Here is a 22,068-nt window from a genome sequence, read left to right as displayed (position 1 = left end):
GCGATGCCCACGTTCCAGGCTCAGGTCCCACAGCCGGAGGCCGCCGCGTCTGATAAAAGGGAACCGACAAAGCGTAACTGCAAGCGGCAGCTCAACGAAGAGGCGCGTGGTCAAGGAAGGGGGATATTTACAGCCCTCTTCCAGCTGCTCCTAGAAAGTTCCCACAGCATCTGCCCATTCCGAGAGCCCTGTCAGACTTGTCCCGTCGTGGGCACGAAGCGATGTACTGCCACAGAGTCGAGGAGATTAATCAATGTGCCCGGGGCAGCGCTCGTCTGGCAACCTTGCGCCGCCGTTCTGCGCTCACACGGTTGATTGTTATTTCAATTATTAATAGACAACCACAGGGAGAGGCGGATTCTGAAACCGCGTCTGAAAGTCGGCAGGCGGTAAAGCGGGACGCAGGCGGACAGACGAAGGGCCGTCCCCCAAAAACGAACCTGGGACACAGGGGAGCCATGCAAGGCTCGACGTTCGGTGTCCTGGGACACAGTGCCATGAACAAACTGCTACAGAAGTACAGAATTCATTTCAATTAAAGTTGGACGTTAAAGTGTGAAGTTCCATCCCGCCCTCATTTAATATGGATCCTGATCCCTGAACTCAGAATTAATCGGAAAACCATTGCAAAAATTATCCCTCGGACCATTTAGCTTAGATTTTTTTTCTAGTTAATGACTCTCATACATAGCTAACTCTCATAGTTTCAGCGGCACAGGAAAATTAAAGTGTAGGATTAACCTCAAAATGGTCGAGTTATTAAAAAAAAGAAAAAGGCAAACCGGTGCTGGGCCAGTATTTATGGGGTGAAGAGAAGCACAATTCCACATATATCATATAACTACCTGGAGCCAGTGTAAGGAATGCTGATGGCCGTTTCCTGTCATGAATGACTAACAATGTTCCACTTTCCACGCTCCCGCTGTTCGGTAAAGGGAACACCATCATTATTTTTACGTGCTATTAATTATCCCTGTAAATTTCCTTCACATGTGGCTGTAGGAGTTGTTACTCAGAATTGTGTATTTTAAACGGTCTGATGTGTAGTTCATGGCCCATAATATTCCCTTCTTAGGCCATGTATGTGTTACTTTTTTTCAAACAGATCTGTGAGCAGCACCGCAAGCATTGCAGTGGACACAGAACACGAGGCCAGCACACGTGTGCTTACGCACATCCCACACGCATGCTCGTTTACAGACGAAAGACAGGGGAATGTGACCACGACACGTCACGCAGCTCGGCTTTTGCCCAGGAAGCCATTCCAGCACGTTTTCCGACAAGCCCGACGCAGATCAACTTGTAGCACCCCATGCCATCTCTCCGCACCTTCTTTGAATCCTATAAAAGAAATTAAATTCACACTCGAATTCCCACACTGTCACCCTCCTGGCCCGCGGCTGCCGTGTCACGCAGATGCCCGGTCAATTACCTCACTGGCGGTACCATCCCCGACCAAATGTCACGCCACCCACCGTGAAGAGACGCGGTCCACCAAATGGCAGGATGGAGTCATGGCTCACGTCTGCCCCACACTGCATATTTAGCCTCAAGCCACATTCATCACTCATTCATCTTCCTCTTTTATTTCCACTCAAGAGGTGAATTATGAGCTATCGGTGTGACCAAGGCATGAAGCACAATAATGCATTGCAGTTTATAAATAGCCATTATTATTTGTAATGTAATTATAGAATAAGCAACAACCCTGATCCAGTATGACTTGCATAGATTACAACATTTCACACTTGACTGATTTTCACAAATGGATATTTACTGCAGAGGGTCAGCTGAGGAGCCCAGCCCAAGGTGCAGTAAACAGCCATGCCCTGCAATCCTCGGGTCCAACAGCCCCATCATGAAAATCTCCTCCTCACAACACAGCGTGTTGAGCTTTTATTGGCTACTACGTGCACATCCATCTGAGCAACAGCCTCCCGCGGAGCTGCCATTCATCCCTCTATGGAACACAGAGTGATGTGGAAGCGAGGCCGTATAGGACGGAAGGGATGGCAGGACCACACTCTCGCTGCTAAGCGCGGGCTCACTACACTCTACGTACTGGCGTGAAGTTCTTGTAGGTGCAGTTCTCGCCCTGGAACTTGCACTCGAGCAGCATGTCCTCCAGCTGGTGGCCCAGGCGGTCCACCATCTCAGTGGTGTTGAAGCGTGGTGGGGGCGCATACTGGCTGAAGTCCAGCAGGCTCAGGAGGCTCTGCTTGCGGTCGTCCCTCAGGGTGGACAGTGTCCGTCGGTTCACCGAGTGATTGACATGTAGGAGGTCCAACCAGTATCCGCTGTGATAGAGGTCATCCTTCGTGAGGCTGGACATGCGGAAGAGGTTCTGGTTGCACAGGGTCACAGCCGGGAAGGACATACTGCGGGCCCACACCATGTGGATCTTGGTGACGGCCGGGTAAGACAGCAGGTAGTGGAGTCGGTTCCAGGACCATGTGGACAGCAGCCCCACACAGGAGAAGAAGGCCAGGAGCCAGAAGAGTCGGCGGGCCTTGGAGCGATCCCGCGCGAACACATAGCGAAGCCCGTGGAACTTGGTGTTCCTCACAAAAGCCGCAGTGATCTCCTTCACGGTGCGCCTCAGAACTTTGTCCTCTGGACACTGACTGCTGGACTGCTCCAGCTCACTGGGGATGGACTCCTGAGTTATCATTTCTGGGGTTTCTGGAGCAGTTGCCATGGTTACTTCAAAGTTACCCAAAAAATGCTCACAGAAAATCCAATTATGACTTGTTTTTAATAATTTCCTCCAAAGTCACTTGCATCTTTAGAATAATTCACAAAAAACTGATTTCTTCAAGTGTGCACTCCCACAACTCACCCACTAATACTCCGAAACTCAACAAAGAGGAAAAATGCAGAGATTTCCAAGGGGTCGGTTCCTTACAGAGAACTGAGATGCACACAGACTGCTGTCATGTCAAGGTATCACCAACGCTGCACTCTGGCCACCCAGGAACAAGTCAGCTGTTTAAAGATGAAGGTGCTCCTTGGGGCATCTGCTTCCACTCCATCCCTTAACCAAAGCTCACTCACCCCATCTTGCCATCTGTTCCTCTCCCTCACAAGTCTCCTCGTCTTCGCTGCTAGCCTGCACCACGTCGAGACTGGAGGTGCCGAATCCTGCAGCTCGCCTTTTGTGCGAGAGCCGCTGGAGAACATTGACTCCTCCCTCCCTCCTGAACGTCGAGGTGATGGGCTTCACTTCTTTCTTTGCCTTCTCTTTCATCCAGCCGTGCAACAGGACGTGAGACGGCTGCTTCCGTCTCCTCCTTTTGCTCCCCGTCAATGAGAGAACAATGGCTCAATGGAGGAGAGAGAGAGAGCTTTCGCTTATTTCTCCCCCCTTTCTATTTCAAACTGGGTAGCGGCCGAGGAAGGGGTGGGGCACCGCCGCTGGAGGAATTCATTGCTGGAAACTCCGTGACTGGACTGGTCTGGACTCGAGCCCCCGACTTAATCGACGATGGAGTCTCCGTCCAGCCCTGGACGCTTGGCATCATGTCCACCTCATGTCCACATCCAGACACAAGGGGTTTGCAAACACAGCGCGAGCTCTTAAAGACAAACGGGTTGTGTATCGCAACAATGCTGAAGAGGATCAATGCGAGATGCATTGTACATCCCATGTTACAGCAAAGTGATTACCGAACACATAGCTCATCGTGACGCTTAAGGACTGCAGAGATACATCTGACCAAACAATATATGTGATCATAGCAAACCAGTTGCTTTATACTTTCTGGAAAATGTACAGTAGCACTTTAGATGAGAATTAGATATATTAGCTATTAGAATTTGTAGTAATACTGGAAAGCTAGCTATTTTTTGACTACAGGTAGCCTAACCATTTAGCTGTGGACCACGACTCATCTCTAGGGGCGAGTTACAGTCAGCCTGAGCTGGTGTACCTCACGGTGAGGGGAATGGACCTGAGGACAAACGACCAGGAGGATCGATTTTGCTGCTTTTCGTTAGAGTGTGTCCTGCTACTTCTCAGCGCTCCTGGGACCACCACGTCAAACCAACAAGCCTCGCGCTCCTCCCACCCCAAACTTAAACAGAGCCTTCGCTGGGTTTTGCAAGGCTGCTGATCTCAGTTCCATATGACGTGACTGGGACTTGATGTGCTGCCATGGCAACGGGTATGGTTTACAAACAAATCCCACTTACGTTAAGTTTTAATATCCATGTGCTGCTGCTGTACTGTTATTCCTCTGTTTTGTAAATACTTGTGTACTCAGCGCAGCTTGTAGTTGTAATGCATTTACACGGTTTAAAGGAACTTTAAAATGCACCACAGCAGGAACTTAGAAGAACTGAACCTGAATGTGTGTTTGTTGTTGCAGACTGCACCTTGCTGAGAAGCAGTTGGAGGCAGAGGAACTGACTGAAAGCCCCTGTATTTAGGCAGCCACAGCCGCAGCCCCCCCCCGTAACATTTTAGTACCTGAAGCATTTTTGTCGAAAGCACTGATGCATTTTAATCAGTCCATGATTATACCTGAAACACCAGGTGAGCTGACTTCCTGTCTAATTATCTCCTTTAAACAGTAATTAAGGGACAGTTTCACTGCCTTTACCATTTGTGCCAGAACACTCTTCCAAAAAATGCATTCTCTCATGGTATAAGTTAAGATGTTCATTAGAGGCTACCCTGGCAGTGTATTGTACCTTCTTGCCAGAGAACCTCTAGAGGCTGTTTTACCTCCAATTCCTCACTAATTCCTCAGTAGTTGTGAATGGAGACATACCCCAGGTCTTGAGTCATGGTTAAGCTGCACGTGGAGATGTCGAGGACCTGTTAGACCTTCCTGAGGATAAGTACTGACCCAGCCCTCTTCTTCTAGCACTTTCCCTGCATTGAAAAATCTAAACACCATGATTCCAGAGGTCTGCAATATTGACGTCTCATTCTCTACATATAAGAAGTTGCCAGACCTCCTGTGGCAGAGCTGAGCCCTTCCTCCATCCAGGGACCTGATCTCTTTGGGATCATGGTGTGTGCTCAAGGGCTCACTGCAATTGCAGTAGCAGGGGACCTCACCAAGGACCTCCAAGCAGCCAGCCAGACAGACGGGGTCGAAAAGTTCACTGACACCTGGTGGGGCACTGACTTGCATGACCTACAAAAATATCCAAACGTGAACAAGGGACATGAAAGTCAGCTGATCGCACAGTAGCCATCAAGAGCGCATCACGCCTACAGATCCAGGTAGAGGCACTCCTGTAAGACAGACAGGACATCAGTCCACAGCTGACTTTGTATCATGTGTAAATTCCAGCATGTCAGAACTGCCCAAGACTGTTGCCATATCTCACAGAGTGTGAAGTACACAATGAAGCGGGTGCAAATGGAAGAAGCAATATTTTTTTCTGCTTATCCGTTTCGGATCACGTTTTTATGGGGGCGGGCTGCTGGAGGAGTGCCCCCCCGCACTGACCACACACCAGGTCTTGTGCTCACCCTGCTCTGGTCCTTGGGAGGAGAAACACAGCTTATCACGTTGCGTAGAAATGCAATCTTATACAGTCCAATTATGTGAACAATACAATGTGCAGTCTGCTCTGTTTTGCTCCCTGTAGTTAAACACAGTAAATTTAATTAAACAAGATTATTATCGCCCTGCTTCAAGATTCCTATCGCCTTATCTGCTTCCCAGATGAATTAACTCCGACTGCTTTCCCCCTCCTCGCTGATTATCCTTATAGATTTTCCCGGGGCCTTGCTTTTTCACTAACCCTGTCAATACACATGCTCATTAGAGGGAAGGGGCCACTGGATCCATGATGCTTTGCATGCCAGAGAGCCACATATGTCAGGGTTTTCACTGATGTCTTCTGGCTTCTTTGATTTACAGTGTCCCCCCCCACCATGTGCCCATCTTTCTCACAGGGTCACACTTCAATAAACAGAAAAGCAGTCTGTCGAGCAAAGACTACTGAAAAAAATACCTGCGGTCAACACATATGATGCACATCTTTGTGTCTGAAAAGCAAGAAATCACCAAGAAGCATAAAATAAAACATTGTCACGCAATAAACCACATGCAGCAAGTCATCATTTGGAGGTATTTTTTGTACAGATCATGGCACAGAAGGGAACAAGTGGTTGATATCTGTAACTAGAAATTGGTGTGACAAATGTGAAGGACAGCGAAGCCCATACAGCCACCATCACTGCATGTTCCAAGAACACTGTTCCTCCAACCCTTCAGTATCTCAGACACACAGGCACTATTACGTTTGCGAACAGAGCCCGTTTTAGAGGAGCTTTCCCCAGATACCAGTGATAGTTAGGAGGGGATTCTAAGAATCTGCAATCTGCTGATCTCCGTCGGTGTCTTTCATTTCGGACTCAGTGAAGAGGAGGAACTGGAGAAGCTCAGTATGAAAGGGGTGTGTCAGGTTCTGTTGTAATCTCCTTGAGGGAAATAGGAAAGTCTCAGCGGCATCTACAGAGGAAAGTCAGGCTTTGCAGCACACAAAACAGCCAGGTTTTCCAATCTGGTCTTCATGCTTAGGGCTCAAGCTCCAGGTTCGTGGTACTGAATCAAAAAACACTCACAGATTCATTTCCTGTGTTTAAATAGAGAATGGAACAACCTCCAGTGCCATCAAGCTGTTCGGCAGGACAATTAAGGTAGTACAAATACATAACTCCGCCATAACTACCCAGCTCTTCGTGTCTCATTTGCTCCTCTCAGTTTACAAAACTTTGGCACAAAGCTAATTGCTCTAAGTGCTTCTGCTTTCTTTACGTACATTATGTTGGACCAAGGAGCTATAAATCCTGCTAAAGCAGAATGAAAGGAAACCTGTGGAGTGTGCACTGTTTCGGCCATTGAGTTGGCTGTCATAATAAACAAGGTAGGTGATTTTTTTTACACCCTGGTCCGAGGCCAAAGACCAGGCTTTAAACTAGAGATGTTGGCATTGTCTGGAGCATTTTGACATGTATTGTTAAGGTCCAGAAGGAGGGAAACAAGGCCATCTAGATTACCATGGGAAGAGCAAGAGGGAGCTGCTTTTATTATAACGAACGGGAGCCATTAACAACCCTCAACCAGACATATATGGAAGCCACAGAAAGAATATGTTTACACTGTGGGAAAACTAACGTTGCCCTTAGTATTATGATTCTGTTTCCAATTACACAACACAAAATGCAGGTTTGCCAATGTCTCTTTTTAAGTAGGAATATATTTTCACCCCAGTGACAGCACAGGCATCTAAAAAGCACCTCTTTATCTGCACTGTAAGGCAATAACAATAATATAAATAGCTGTTTTGAGGGGTTATGATTCCATATTGGAAGGGACCGTGTTGTGCCTATGTCACTGGAGGAAACCAAGAAACAACCGCAGCAAAGCCCCAAAGCACATATGGTAATGAGCGGGAGGTGTGTCGCTCCATAACAGGTAATATCAAACACAGCAGAATGAAGTGGAACGAGAGAGACGCCAAGCGCTCGTTCCTAATTCCCATTAGGTGTAATGCTAATGAGAGTCAATTCCATCTGCCACTTTGCAGTGTTGATGCTGAAATAATTGAGTTAAACGGCAGCTCTGCAGCGCTGAACACATCTCAAGTGCATTTAACGCATGCTATTAAATCTTCTCAGCTCAAGGTCCCCTTATCGCTGCCACTTGCTCCGAGATACATTAACGGGGATCTCGTCGTGTCTGCGAACGTGCGTCAGCCATATTTTCAGTTTTAGTAACGAATCGCATCTTATTTACTCTGAAAAGCACCGAGACTGTAAAAATGAGACGGCACATCATTCCGGCAACGGGGCCCCGGACGTTCAAACGCCAGAGCCTGAATTATTCACGCAGGCTTCTCAGTTAGCTCTGAGGCAACCGTTAACTTCCGTGACTTTTTTGCCATTTGAAAAACGGAACTGCTGCCCTCGAACACATATTTCCATCGCTGTTGCTCTGCAAGCGAGAGACCGGAGGACGTTCCTTACATTTTTAATGCAGATTAATTTACCATTAAGTACTTTATGAATATTCTTTTTGAAACACGATTGCTCTTCAGTGTCCGGGAGTTCTGAACATAGTGTTTTCTGGCTACATATCAAAGGCCTGTGCTCCGTAATGCAGCGTTTAAAGAGACGTGTGAGGACCACCACAATGACAGGTGATGAAATTCTGCCACACAGCGTCTGTGGATTTTACCTCGTTAGTTTTGCTAAATCAACACTGCTAGCCAGTGAGTGCAATAAAAGAGCACTACACTGTGTGCATCGTGTATAGAGCAGGAACAGTTATATAGTTTGGATAATTGACCACTATTCTTTTATTCTTTTAATATTCTACGTACATTCACGTGTATTCATTTAGCAAAGTCTTTTCTCCAAAGCGACACACATCTCACAGAAAACTACAAAGAGTGCATTACGCTAACAGAAGGAGAAATCTGGATGCAGACACGTGATTCTAGAGTACGGTCAATTTGTCACATTCCACCGTACGAAGCGTTCTGCCATATGTAGGCTACCAAACAACTCAAGTACGATAAGCACTTATCCTGAGTGCAAACTGAATCCTGAATTTGACTTTCCGTATGCCATCAAATAGCTCTACTTCGGATTTCCACAGTGGTAGAATATCATTTCATCTTGGTACCCAGTAGCTCTAAGTAGGAACACTGCACAAGGACCCTGCCGCTTGCCGGTCACCAGTAGAGAATGTTGACCACACATCGCGCTCATCTACATCAGTCCTCTCTGCGCACTCCTGTTGCCAGCGAGTCCAGTTAAGGTCCAGCAGCACAGCCCCATGTCCTGTTCAGTGCACAACACTCTGCTGCTCTTCACTGGAGTCTTTCTTTAGAAGCGATGTGCTGTGGATGCTACAGAAGAGCCCTTGCCGTCAGTAAGTTCCAGACCTGAGCGCTGACACAGAGAGGTTCAGAAGAGGCCGCCGCTGTTTGTGGTGGAAATGGGCGCAACTGTCATCCGAGTCGCCGCAAAAAAGCTGAAATCGATTCCTCCGCGTGAGATTTATATAGGGATTAATGCTCAACATAAGGCAGCACTAACACTCAACACGATGATCTGCGGCAGACCGAGAAAGAGCTCAAACCAGGCGGGTCCACCAGTCACCCTTCAGCGTATTTCTCAAAGGTAAAACCGAATTCTACGTTTGTTTTGCTGCTGTGTTGTTATTGTCCACTGTCTTGAAGCTTGTCCACAGAGGCTGACAGTGGACCCTGGGACCAAATTCAGGATTTTGACAAGCCCAACACATCTGACAGCTCATTGGGAGCAAAAAGACCAGCCCTACCTTCCCACCTGTGGTTTAACTGACCGCCTGGAACAACGAGCACAGCTTGAAACAGGCAGGCTCTGCTGGTCTTAACTCCCTCGCATCCATCCGAACCGACATTACTGGGAACAGTGGGAAGACGTGCTGATGTGCGATTACTCAAACAAGCATCCTGGTTTCCACAAACATGTCGGGTCCCGTAACAATGTTGCTCTTTTATTTCCAAGGTGCTTCAAATTGCTGGTTTTGCTGGCTAACAGCTGTGCGCCGCATGAGAGACTCCCAGGAAGCAGGAAGCGGATTGTAGTTCATGACAGTTCAAGTGGACGTTTTCAAAAAAGTGTTTGTTTAGCAAGTAAACCAATTCTGTCCATCAAAGTCAAAAGTAACAGCACAGCACAGTAGCATGACACCAGAAGCTGTACAATGAACTCTAGATTACTGAGGAGGGGGCGAGTATTCGAACCCTCGGAGAGACACGGTTATGTAGCGTTCCTTTCAGAGCAGCTCCTCTGCTGACCACAGTCCTGCACCGCATTACAAAAAGGACTTCGTACAAAGAAGCCTGGCACAGCATTATGAAGTTACTACAAAACATCCACCCTTTTTGCATCGCCTTATGTGTTTGGCATTCGGGCATAATTTTAACTTATTTGGCTGTCACTTTGGCACTGTGATATCATCATTTTGCTGTGGCAGTTAATCTCTGTCTGCAGGCTGCCCCTGCTGGCACCACACTGGACCAGAATTTTCTTGAGCAGATCTGTTCTCAAGTCCCAAACCTCCAATACACACCAATGTGCTTTTCCATCTAGAGCAGGTCTTCTTTCAGTCATATTCCCCGAATTGCTCCATTATTCATCTCACAGTTACTTGAACCTCCAAAGAGGCAGATGGAGAAAGAGGGAGTAGAAGAAAGAGGAAGGAAAGAGATGAAAGAAGAGCGAGAAAAAGGCTCAGCACGTATTTTTGGATGCACGTATTTATGAGTCTCCGTTCTGTCTTTGGAATGTGATTTCTCATCTGGACGGGTTGTTTTCAGGAACCAGGACCACTGATGGAGAACCATCTCTTTCAAGCCCAAAGCCGATGCGAGGAGCAGGCAGAACGACAAAATGGAGACGCTATTGTTTTGAGATTGCGTTACATGAAAGAGCTTTGATAGGAAGGAACATTAATTACAGCGGCAGGAGAAAAAAAAAGTCTGTCTGTGACATTTGCTGTCAACATGCAGAACATGATGTGAGGGAAAACAAGAGATGAGGCAATCAAACGATACCAGTATAAAGACTCTGAGCAAATCCTCGAGGATTGTTAATTAAAAACCCATTTCAAAGCGGTGTCAAAAAATGTTTTAGGTAATAGACAGCTTAGGAATATGGGTTATTTGTGGCTACTTAGTGTGTCACTCTCTTACAGCGGTGTTAACACGTGAGAAATGTGTGCAGATGAAATTCTCTCCTGCATGATGCTCTGGACGGAAGGCGGCGCAGCATCTTGGACCATAGTGAACACGATGTTCAGCTGACAAACAGATGGGCTTTAAGAAGCGTATTCCTGCGAAACATACAGAACAGCCCAGCTGCTACTGAGCTCTCTGTGCATTCGACCACATGTTGTTTGTGTACAATTTTCTGCAATATTACCACGATCGCCCCGCACCAGGCATGAGTGCCATTGAGAACCGTCCTTGGAATATTAATGCTAAGAGCTTAAATATTGATTTCATTCTAAAGAATCCTTCAGCAGAATTCAGACGTGACCCTTCGCTCCTCAAGCTCTCTCTTAAAATTTTCATGCATCCATCGTGCTCAGTGGCATCTTCTCAGTTTCCCTTTCATTTCATTGCCAGCGTAAAAAGTCTCCTATTGCTCCTGTACGTGGCTGACAGCTGTACGCCACCGTCAAATCCTGAGTGCAGGCAGGGTGCAGGCATCCCATCCCCACCATCAGCCTGTAGACTGTCTCTCTGATGGCACAGCGCCTGGCGTCGCACAGCAGCACCAGCTCAGCCATCCTCTGCATCTGGAATCTTCTCTCTCCTCAGCGAAGTTTTCTAAGCGCAAGAGGTGCGTTTACATCTGGACATGGGGTCACACTGGGCATCATGCCGGAACTCAGTTTTTAAGCGGGTGTGAACTGGGACGGCTGACTTTAAGGGAGTACAAACTTCAGAGGGGCACGCCGCAGGGTGACACTGATATCGAGGGACAAGGCAGAAAGAGGGACGGAATTAAGGGTCCCTGTAGCAGGTGGGCCTCGCCCAAGAATACAGAACAATTTTCATGTCCTAAACATATAATAAACATCAATAAACAGGGGGGCATGGTGGCATGGCGGGTTCAGTCGGTGCCTGCTGTGTGGCGGGTCCGGGGTTCGAGGCCTGCTTGGGATGCCTTGCAATGGACTGGCGTCCCGTCCGGGGTGCGTCCCCTCCCCCCTTGGCCTTGCACCCTGTCTGCCAGGTAAGGCTGTGGCTTGCTGCGACCCCGCTCGGGACAAGCGGTCGTTGACGATGGACGGACATCAATAAACAACATTATTAGATCAGAGAGTAGGGCAAAGGTCACCTTGAAGAGCTCAATCTGTATAAAGTGAGCAATCATTTAAATCGGGGGCAGCAACAACCCTCCGCAAACTATATTTTACACTTTCTTTTAAAGCTGTTCTTTGTTTAGAGGCAAAGCTAAAGAACTGTAAGGAAAACTTATACAAAGACGGGCTTAAAGTACCTTGTGGACTGCGCTCCTAGTGTGCGTCCTCCTTCCCTTCCCTTCCCTTCCCGAGTTCCACTGTCAGTTCAACAAAATGGCTTTAAGGTCCAACTTCCACGAGACGCCATTTTGTTTTTGCTAAATTCAGACTGCCGGCGGCACACATAACCGTCCAGAGCGGCTGGTCACAAAGCCGAGGGGGGAACCGCAGCACAAGTCCGACTGTAAAGCTGCACAATATATTTGGATATTCTGGATAATATTGAAGATTATTCTGCTTTTTGCCGTGGCGAGAACTGCGTGTGTGACCAATCCAAATTTTTGTATACTATCTGTGCCAAGGTTTTTTTTTTGCTTGTGGCTAGTGCAGCTGCCTGGAAAATTTGCACATATTTTTTATTTTCCCACACATATGTCGAAGTTATTTATTCTCCAAGAGACGATAACACACAAAATTCAAAAGCTAAAACTCAGAGAACGCCCGATACGTCTTCACGAGTAGACACAGCAAAGTTTTATGCTGACAAAGTGAAAACTGTGGCGTCTTTCTGAGGCGCTGCTCTTTTTAAGACGTGACTGACACATTAAACGGCGGCTCTGCGAAACGTCGTTCGCGGGCTACACTGACTGACGACCTCACGCAAAGCAAACGTGTTCCACAAAAACATCTTTGCAAACCTAACAATGGAAAATTAACTTTCAACAGTATGACCAGATTATAATGTGTAAAGCTTCCGATCGACATCAATACATCTTCAGGCCAACCTTACAAAATTTCCTTTTTACGCATATGTAATAGGCTCAAAACTAAATGAAAAAAAGGGAAGAATCGGCACCAGAAAACTTTTTTTTTTTTCGCGTTTCGCTCGGTTGTTGCACAACACTTCATAATTGACCAGTGTGGGAATGCTGTTCAATAGAAGATCCTGTAGGGGGCGCCGGCCTGAAAAAGAACCTCTGGTTCTGGCAGAAGGGTCGAAAGTTACATACCAATTCGTGTCTGGTCTCATTATCACTTTTCAGGTTAGTAAGACGGTTTAAAACCTCATAGATGTCGTGAAATGAGTATCAAGTGACTTACTCACTGAATGTTGTCGTGGTGGGTAGATGTGTTGATTTGTGTGAATTTTTAAAAAAATTAGCGGCGCGCAACAACTCTGCATAACGAGTGAGTGTTAAAAGCGGTAAAGCCGGTTGGTTGTGTTGAATGAAAGTGTGGGGTTGATTATCGAATTAATGGCTGTTTTGTTAGATTTGCCTTGTTTATGTTGAAACTGTAGAAAAAAAAGTTAAAAAGAAATATAAAAGTCACTGTTAGAACTGTTTGCATGCTGAGTGGGGTAACACATGATGATTACCTTAAAATCCCTATTAATGCCCCCACCCAATTAACGTTCCCACCCATTTTTGAAAAATACCCGGTATTTTTTCGAGTAATCAGAAAATGAAAAAAGAAAAAGAAAAAAAAAAAAAAAAAAAAAAAAACTTACCAGTATCAAGTTTTAAATCCCATTTTCTTCCGTAGTCCGTAACATGAAACAATCCACAAACACATTAATAACTATGTGAACACGTCAAACTTCCGTGAAAAACGTCACGCATGAACTAGTTTTTAGGGAGAGAAATGATCGATTTCACTACCATATTACCTGTAATATACGCCCCCTTCGGAAAATGTAACGCTCCCGGGGGCGTTAAATAGGGATTTTACAGTACATAAAAATTAATAACATTCTCATTCTGCTCTGTTTTTCTAAACACAAAATTGATCAGCTGCAGGGCCATTAAAATACTGAATGCACTTTATTTTGACTTGGATGTCAGAGTAAACATATTGCCATCACAGACATCATAATATCAGTATGCACTGATCTGTCTGCAGCGTGTTAAACTTTTGCCCACACCTATGACTACGCAACAGCCAGCCGCATAGTACAGTATGGTACGCAATGCACTGCGCGTGTAAATAACCTGTTCGGGAGGGTGCGTCACGTGGAGCAGTTCCAGCCATGGGCCCAGGTAACACAGAGCGCTTGAAGAGTGCGATCAAACGCCAGCATTACTCCAAATGAAGGGGCCGCGTTCACGTTCCAAAGACAGAACGGAGACTCATAAATACCTGCATCCAAAAGTACGTACTGATGACTGTGCCAGCCTGCAAAGCTAGTTTCAATACCCAGGGTGACACTGGCTGGGCGATGGCGTACGTCCACTTCGCTGACAGCTCATCTCAGCTCATAACTGCATCGCTGCAAAGTTAAAAATAACCACGGGAGGACTCCCATATGTTTATATTTAGTCCACAAAGTCCTATGTTGCAGAGCGGAAGACAATCCTGCAGCGTGGAAGACAGGGCCGAGGACTTTCTCCTGTAGACGGGGGCGACGGGGGCTGCGCCGCTCCGCTCACAGCCTCTCATTACTCCAACATGCTTGTTAGCTGTGCTGGGCTGCCAGATGGAGGGGCGATCTGCTGCTCTCCCTCCCCCAAGCTTATTGGACCGGAATACCTTAAAATGCTCATTTAAACCACGGAGATGGAGACTCAACATTGTTTGGAGGGTTTTGCTCATTAGCAGCTCTTTGGATCCAGCTGTTCCGTCTCACTTCTCATTTCTCTGGTTCTTGGTGATTTCTCACATCGTCTCTGGAGATTTGAAGTCATTGAAATGAGCCGCAAAGTCCGTCAGAAAAATCAGACGTTTTCTTAACTTACTATCCTGTCTGATAGCACTGAGCCTTTCCCAAGCTCTTATGTATGCTCTGCAGCCCCGGGGAAATATGTAACCTGTTGCCTTCTGACATTTTAATAGACAGCATTTGTGAAGACTGAATATTTTTAAAAAATCCTACTACGTTCTGATTTATGTTTGCCATTTCATTCCTATCTCACACCACTCTTTAGCTTTTATAAGATACAGCTGCAGCACCTTTACATGCAAGGCTAACAAACAGTTTTGCGCATCATTTCAATCACATTTCTTGATGATTTTCTAGCTTGACAGCAGAGTGCGTGTGGGTGTGCGTAGGTGGGTGTGTTGGCAAAATTACAATCTGTAGATCACCTTCTACAACGGCGTCAGCGAAATAATGAACAATAACAACATAATTCAGGATGTCTGGACTTCTAAACACTTGGAGATACTTAAATGTGGCACAGGGCGTTCACAGAGAAACTGAACAGTGGGTGTGAGGGTGGCCTTTTCTCCCAGGTCATTCTGTAAGCAGGGCTTTCACCTGATTGCTAGAAATCACCTCTGTGCCCCTTGATACACAGCGACCTACAATTATTCATTTAGCTGATGCTTTTCTCCAAAGTGACTTACAGTGTTAAGCTGCTTACAGCTGTTTACCCTTTCACACACACACAGACACACATCGTCTGAAACTGCTTGTCCCATATGGGATCGCGGGGAGCCAGAGCCTAACCCAACAACACAGGGCAAAGGGCTGGAGGGGGAGGGGACACACCCAGGACGGGACGCCAGTCCGTCGCAAGGCACCCCAAGTGGGACTCGAACCCCAGACCCACGGGAGAGCAGGACCCGGGCCAACCCACTGCGCCACCGCACCCCCTCCCCTTTCATACAACTGAGTAATTTTACTGGAACAATTTTAGTGTACGTACCTTGCTCAAGGGCACTACAGTGGGCGGTGTGACTCAAACCTGTGACCTTTGGGTCCAAAAACAGCAGCTCTAATCACCGTACAACCAGCTGTCCCACTTCGATATACCAGCTGTACTACTGCCGATTGCTGTATATCTGTTATTAGAGGAGCGGCAGTGAGCAACGTGCATGTCGAGAAAGGCCCGAACAGAACATTACAGCAAAAATCAGCAGTAGCACTGAAGCCGACTGCCCACATGTCATGCTGATGAAAACACGCTAACGAAGAAGAGCGGACACAAAGCTGGGATGCGCTGTTTATTGCCGATTTACAGTGTTTCTGTTCGCCAACGGCGCCCTGCCTAGCTGTGTTTAGGGCGACACCTTGTGGCCGGACTGTAGCTGCGGTGCAGGGACACAAAACTCCTGTTGGTGGCGATATAGAGACTTTCCATGTACGAGTTGTGTTTTGCTCTCTACGGGAGAAGGAAACGAGGGTTTTTAAGCACAAATATAATTGTAGAGAGTTGTAATGGGACTTACTATTTAACAGCACGTCAGCCGCTGTATTAAATATACTGTTACTGAAGACAAGGATTGTCATTGTTGCAGTTTGAATTTAAAGGGCTCCAATTCAAACAGGGATGTACTGCTGTATGGCTTGTGTCGTCAGTAAATACGACAGCGACGGGCCCGTCTCTCTGCTCTCCCGCTCATTTCGTGCTCTGCTCCGACAGGGCCCATTTGAGGCCGGCGGCCACGTTCCCGCCACGGACTTCCTCTGCGCTAATGACAGCGCACGTAACGAGCTTTTGATGGACTTCATGCGCATGTAGGTCCATTTAGAAACGTGTCCAATTCAGATGAACTTGTAGGAGAATCGTGCCGACGACGAGTCGTCCGAGCCGCTTGCGCGCGGGACGCGGCCTCGTTAGTCGAGGACGGGATTCGTTTCGGCTGACGGCGTTTCTTCTTGTCAAGCGCCCAGCCTGGCAAAGCCATGAAAGGGGAAAACGTTTCCTGACGGAATGTTAATTCACAATAACTTAGCAATAAGCGAGCGCGGTCCACAATGACCTGCCGAGCCGACAGCCTTCTGTTAGCAACCGGGCCACGCGAGGATTTCAGCTGTCTGGGTTCTGCACGGGCCGATCGAGTGTGAGCGTTGACCTCGAATGGGTGGGAAACGCAGCACGCCAGCGACACACCGGCTCAAACTTCTGACCGATTAGCTTTACTGAGTGGGGAAACCGATGAGAACCCGGCGGAGACCCAGCTGTGGGATTGGTAGCCGCAGCAACGCGACGCCTGGTGTCCCTCTCCTCCAGAGACAAGGAGGCTGTTCCACAGTCGTCAACAACCGTGGGACACTCTCCATGTCAACAGCTCTGGGAGGGGAATTGAAAGAATCAGAAAAGCGGTGCCCTGCGTAGAACATAGACACGTAGCCTGTAAATTTAGCGTTACTGCCAGACGACAAATTAAAGTGGCCCTGTTACTGTCAAAGTTTGTTCATCATCCAGTAGTCCAGAAGCTGAGCTTTCTCCTTCCTCTGCCGCCGCCGCCCCCTCCCCCGCTTCACATTGCGCCGTAAGAAATATAAGGTCACAAGTGGCTGATGAAATTGGTGTCAACTGATTCAAAGAAAAAAATTTCTTACTGAATTGAAATTACTTGGACAATGGGCTGTAGGCCCCTGCAAAGAACTGTTCACATTCTACTGAGCCATCTTTACAAGAAAAATAAATAAAATTGGAGACGTGTCCATTCATACTTAGTATTTTGGATTCCAGGCTGTTGCACAAAGGCAGACAAAATGAAAAAGGTGCACCAATATTTCATTTTCTGTGTTTCTACTTTCTTTTCTGGCTCTTTCAATAAGCTCCTCCGCTCGCCTCACCCATTCCAGGTATCGCTTAGGAAGTCTCGTTTTTCGAGGAATGGGACACGCGATCTGGGGAAAGTGCCGACATCGTCATCTTCTTGGCAGAAAAGAGCGAAAATAGATCCGTGGGGCCATTAGAAGAAACCTAAAGCTATCGATTGACATCCAAAGTAATTCAAGATCAAAGGTCGTCGGAAGGCTGGCAGGAAGGACAGCTCCGGCCATCCTTCCTGCCCCGTTGTCCGCAAGCGGAAAGCGTCAGGAAGCAGCTGTGAACGGAGCGGCTCCTTCATCGCGCGGCGGATGCTTCTCGCTCGGCTCGCCGCGCTTACGTACGGAGTCCTCCTCCTCCGAGCGCCATCGCTGCGGCCGAAAGGTCTCTCTCCCCGGCAGAGTCCGTTGAACACAGAGGCGGCGGCTCCGCCGCACGCGGTGTTTATATCGCATTTAGAGGGGCTTCGCCGTCAGGAGTCCGCAGAGGCCCGGCTTAATTCGACGGAGTAGACGCCGATGAAACGCAGCCGAGCCTGCGATCGGTAGCAATCGGATTATGCAAACCTCACCGCGCACATTGCACAAACTTGCTGACAAGCCCACTGCCGCGAATATGAGCTTCTTCCGGGCGCACTTAGAAGCAGGCAAAGCGGCGCTATCTGATCTCCCGAGTTCTACAGCGGCCTTCGCCGAACAGCTTTGCAAAGGAAGAGTAAATTGACAAAACAAGATGTAGTACACCGGTTTTCTTGGGGCTGCGGTTATATTTCATAAAGCTTCTTAGATCCTGCAGTGGTTATGAGCTTGAGCCCATTCGCGACCAAATTAATTAGTAAAAATATTAAAATTTGTGTATGTTGAGCATGTATGACGAAGTTACTTATCCATTAAAGTATGCGTAATTGACCAATTTCCTTATTTGGTCTTACACAGAGAAAGCGTCTAGCAAGTGCGCTTTATTACTGGCTGATTTTAAACATATTCAAATGATATGAATGGACTTCACCCACACGTACGCTGTAATTAGCTTGACAACAGACATTTAACAACTCATCTGCAGGCGTAATATATTGAAACACTGAGCAATACTTTGCATAAAAGATAAATCTTTCTGGTATTAGTGCCCAGCCTCAACATGCAGATGCAAATGATTTGATCTGAGGCCTGATGAGACCTTACGTCCCATCGAGATCGCTGTGCTGCTTGCATCGAGCCGTTTCTTTGTCCTGCACCGCTTTCTGGCATCGGCCCCGTTGTGGTGGAACAAACGTGCCACTGGAGTCCCTGGCAGAGTTCAGGAAAGCTCCTGAAAGCAATCTTTTTCGCTAAGACGTTACTGCACGCTTATACGCAGTTCGGTACGTAAACTTTGGAGTCGATAAACTGGTAATAACTACTAGCAAGACACTGGAACAGAAGTCTGGTGATGGTGCAACTAAATTTGAAGCTCTTTGCTGTTGGATGTCAGAAGAAAGAACAGCATCGGCAAAATGAAGTAATGTCTTTAAAAGTGGCTAAATCCGGGGGGCGTGGTGGCGCAGTGGGTTGGACCGGTGGGTCTGGGGTTCGAGTCCCACTTGGGGTGCCTTGCGATGGACCGGCGTCCCATCCTGGGTGTGTCCCCTCCCCCCTCCAGCCTTATGCCCTAAGTTGCCGGGTTAGGCTCCGGTTCCCCACGACTCTGCATGGGGCAAGCGGTTCAGAAAGTGTGTGTGTGGCTAAATCCTCCAAGGACACAATTCCGCGTAGTCCTGCGTTGACCTTACTGGCAACGGAATTAACAGCTGTGTTTTTAAATCAGTGACACACACACAGAGTCTATTTTAGCTCGCACTGTTTAAAACCTTGGAGAAATAACAGCGTGTGAAGAAATGCTGAAACGAGCTGGATGCTGCAGTCCTTCATTAGCAGAAGAGCCGGAGGCCCAATTCTGCTTTCCCTTCACTTGCGCTGCTCCACGTCGGGACCAACGGACGTGCGGGTTCCTCGCTCGACGGCACAGTCCGGCCTGGGAAGGGACCGCAATGTCCCGCGTGCATTATTAATGAGCGCCGAGCAGCAGGACGGACGTATAATGTGTCATTATCGAGTGAGAAAGACAGAACCAGCGGCAGCCTCTCTGGTCACCGGGGGCTGAGAAATGGTCCCCCCATGCTCCTCGGCTGTTGCTCGGGAACCCACCGCGTACCTAGATTCGCCCGCCCGGAAACGTACTTTCTCGCATCCCTTTACTTCTTGTCGAAGGAGAAGCTGTCTTAGATCTGGCAGCATGAGGCTCATTAGGGAGACGTTCCTCTCCTCCCTGACGTTGCCGCTACCAGGTGCCGCGCCACCTCGCCGCCTCCCCACCGCCCCGCCGCCAATGCCGCCATGTCTGACTCAAGCCCGACACCCACTGGGAGCACCGCTCTGGATCAGGGTCTAATCAGGACCTGGTAATTAGAAGCGATAATGGATGAAGAGATGGAGCGTCGCAGACGGAATCAATCAGCCATCGACTCGTCTCCCTTCCTGCCTGGCCTAATTAGGTCCGCAAGTAGACGGCTTTGCCACGTAACCCATATTTAACAGCTTAGCTATTTATTTTTCCCTACTTTGTTTTTTGAGGACTGTAAGAATACAGCAAAGAATTTATTAGAAAATAATGAAGAACAATGGTCAGAAGTCATATCCTAAGAAGTACAGCGTGGTACAGCATCATTCGGTGAGGACAGCCCTTTCCTGAGGGCGAAGCGTGGTATTCGTACCTCCGTGATGCTCGTACCTCCATGCTTTTGTGTATTCCCCATATCGACAGACATCGAGTGCCTAGAGGCTAAGGCAGCTCTTAGCAACATGTACAGGCTGTGCTCTACAACATCAATGTTGTCAAGGCTGCTTTGTCTGTTTTCAGGTATCAGAAAATGACGGAGAACCGGGTGCATTTTGACGTTTGCTTCCTCACCCGGAGAATCCACGTTGGCCGGTGCTGCCGATACCTCGGCTGGCCGACATCAGCCCCGGGACAGGAGGCTTTCAAATAAACGACAGGGAGTTTATAGCAGAATTTGTCACAAGTGGTAAGCTTCAGAAATGGGCCTGTATTTCAAAGTTTTTCATCCCGTCTGGGCTGTTTTCATCTAAAACACTGACCAACAATAAGGAACAACAATATAAAGAAACATTTGCCCTGGGTATTGTCCTTAAAATCCATGAACAAGGGTTGTTTTGTGTAGCTGACCTTTTTAAAAAGCGTGCGCGCGCACACACCAATATCCACGCGTGTCTGGAGGAGGGCTCTGGTTTCCGTGACCCAGACAGACAGACGGGCCGCGCTATTCGCTGTCCTAATGCGCTGCAGCCGAACGACTGTCCCTACAGCCGTCGGTGAGAAGGTAAGAAAGAACGACACCTACTCGTACGACGGCACAGCAAGCGCAGTTTGTATGATGGTGTAAATACCGAGTAACAGAGTTCATATGTTCTCTTTGTCCAGGCTGTGTCCCTGCCCTCAGCGCTACCCCAGCGCCTCTGGGCACATCAATTATTCACAGCGTCCTTCTCTGAGCCAAAGATCACACTGGGTCTCAGGTTCAGAGTTGCTAAAAATCCTCTTGTTCTTGATTCTTCCGTGCGCAAGGACAGGAGGATCCAGCTTCGATCCGTAGCATTCTGAATGAGCGGCAGTTAGTTGTCCTCTGAGCCCTGCCTCGACAGCCCCCAGGCGCTCGCAGAGGAAGCAAACCATCGATCTCAAGGGGGTCATTTACTGGTCATTAATTACAGTTAAGCGAAACCGACTCTTGAAAGCAGGAAAACGTCAATTATGATCTATTTGATAAGAAGTTAACGGAGAGTCAGCAGTCATCGTGACCCAGACACAAACAGCAGCCAGCGAGGTGAAGGGCCGGACCGCTTGTAGTCCCCTTTTCTACAGGGCTCATTTTTTTTTTTATAAACTGCCGTAAAACACAAGCATGTGGTAAAATCATGGTAAAAGCACAGAGAGCGATCGGATTGAAGCAACTATCGTTTTCCGAATTGGTGACGCAACGCTGTGTGATTGAAACAAAGTTGAGACCATTTTTGAATTTTAATTCTCACTATTCACATCATACCGCTGAGTGTTTTGTAGGACCTTTGGCCTTCTCTGCATTATGTGCCTAATGCAACAAGTAACCTCTTCAACTTACAAGGAAAAGAAATGACTTTCCAACAGAATCTAAGCTATAAGAAACCATGATGTTATAAAAGTTGTCAATCCTGACAGCTAATTGATCAAATTTAATTGGTCATGGACAGTTTGGGGACACGCGGCGTCCCTTCTCCCCCCAACGCGCCGCATGAGGAGCGGCAGACGACAGTGGTGTGAACTCCTCCACGCCCCCATGCCTTTTTAAAACAAATGACATAATACATTTATGCAGTTTATCATGTTTTTTAAACCTCCACTACCAGCAGTTTATTTTACAAAAAAGGCTGAAAACGAGGGGAAAAAAAAAAAAAAAAAAAAAAAACAGCTGCTCTTGCAAATGAAATATGCAACACGAGGAGGACGCTTCTTATAATGAGAAAACACTTAAGTAAATGAAAGAA

At 47.5% G+C, this 22,068-nt stretch overlaps 1 protein-coding gene across 3 annotated transcripts in view; it reads right to left on the bottom strand.

The window, feature by feature from the left end:
* The window catches only part of asic1c (acid-sensing (proton-gated) ion channel 1c), a 31,884-nt gene extending 29,168 nt beyond the window's left edge, over positions 1–2,716 (bottom strand). For all 3 annotated transcript variants that reach the window (XM_018757897.2, XM_018757898.2, XM_029253653.1), the window contains exon 1: positions 2,063–2,716. In XM_018757897.2, coding sequence (XP_018613413.1) covers positions 2,063–2,698 — 636 coding nt within the window. In that variant the 5' untranslated portion in view covers positions 2,699–2,716. The remainder of the gene's footprint in view (positions 1–2,062) is intronic.
* Between the last annotated feature and the right edge of the window lie 19,352 nt (positions 2,717–22,068).

The sequence above is a fragment of the Scleropages formosus genome, chromosome 7 (genome assembly GCF_900964775.1).
Source record: "Scleropages formosus chromosome 7, fSclFor1.1, whole genome shotgun sequence".
NCBI lineage: Eukaryota > Metazoa > Chordata > Actinopteri > Osteoglossiformes > Osteoglossidae > Scleropages > Scleropages formosus.
The sequence above is the reverse complement of the archived record's forward strand: the minus strand, read 5'-3'. Positions and strand labels throughout refer to the sequence as shown.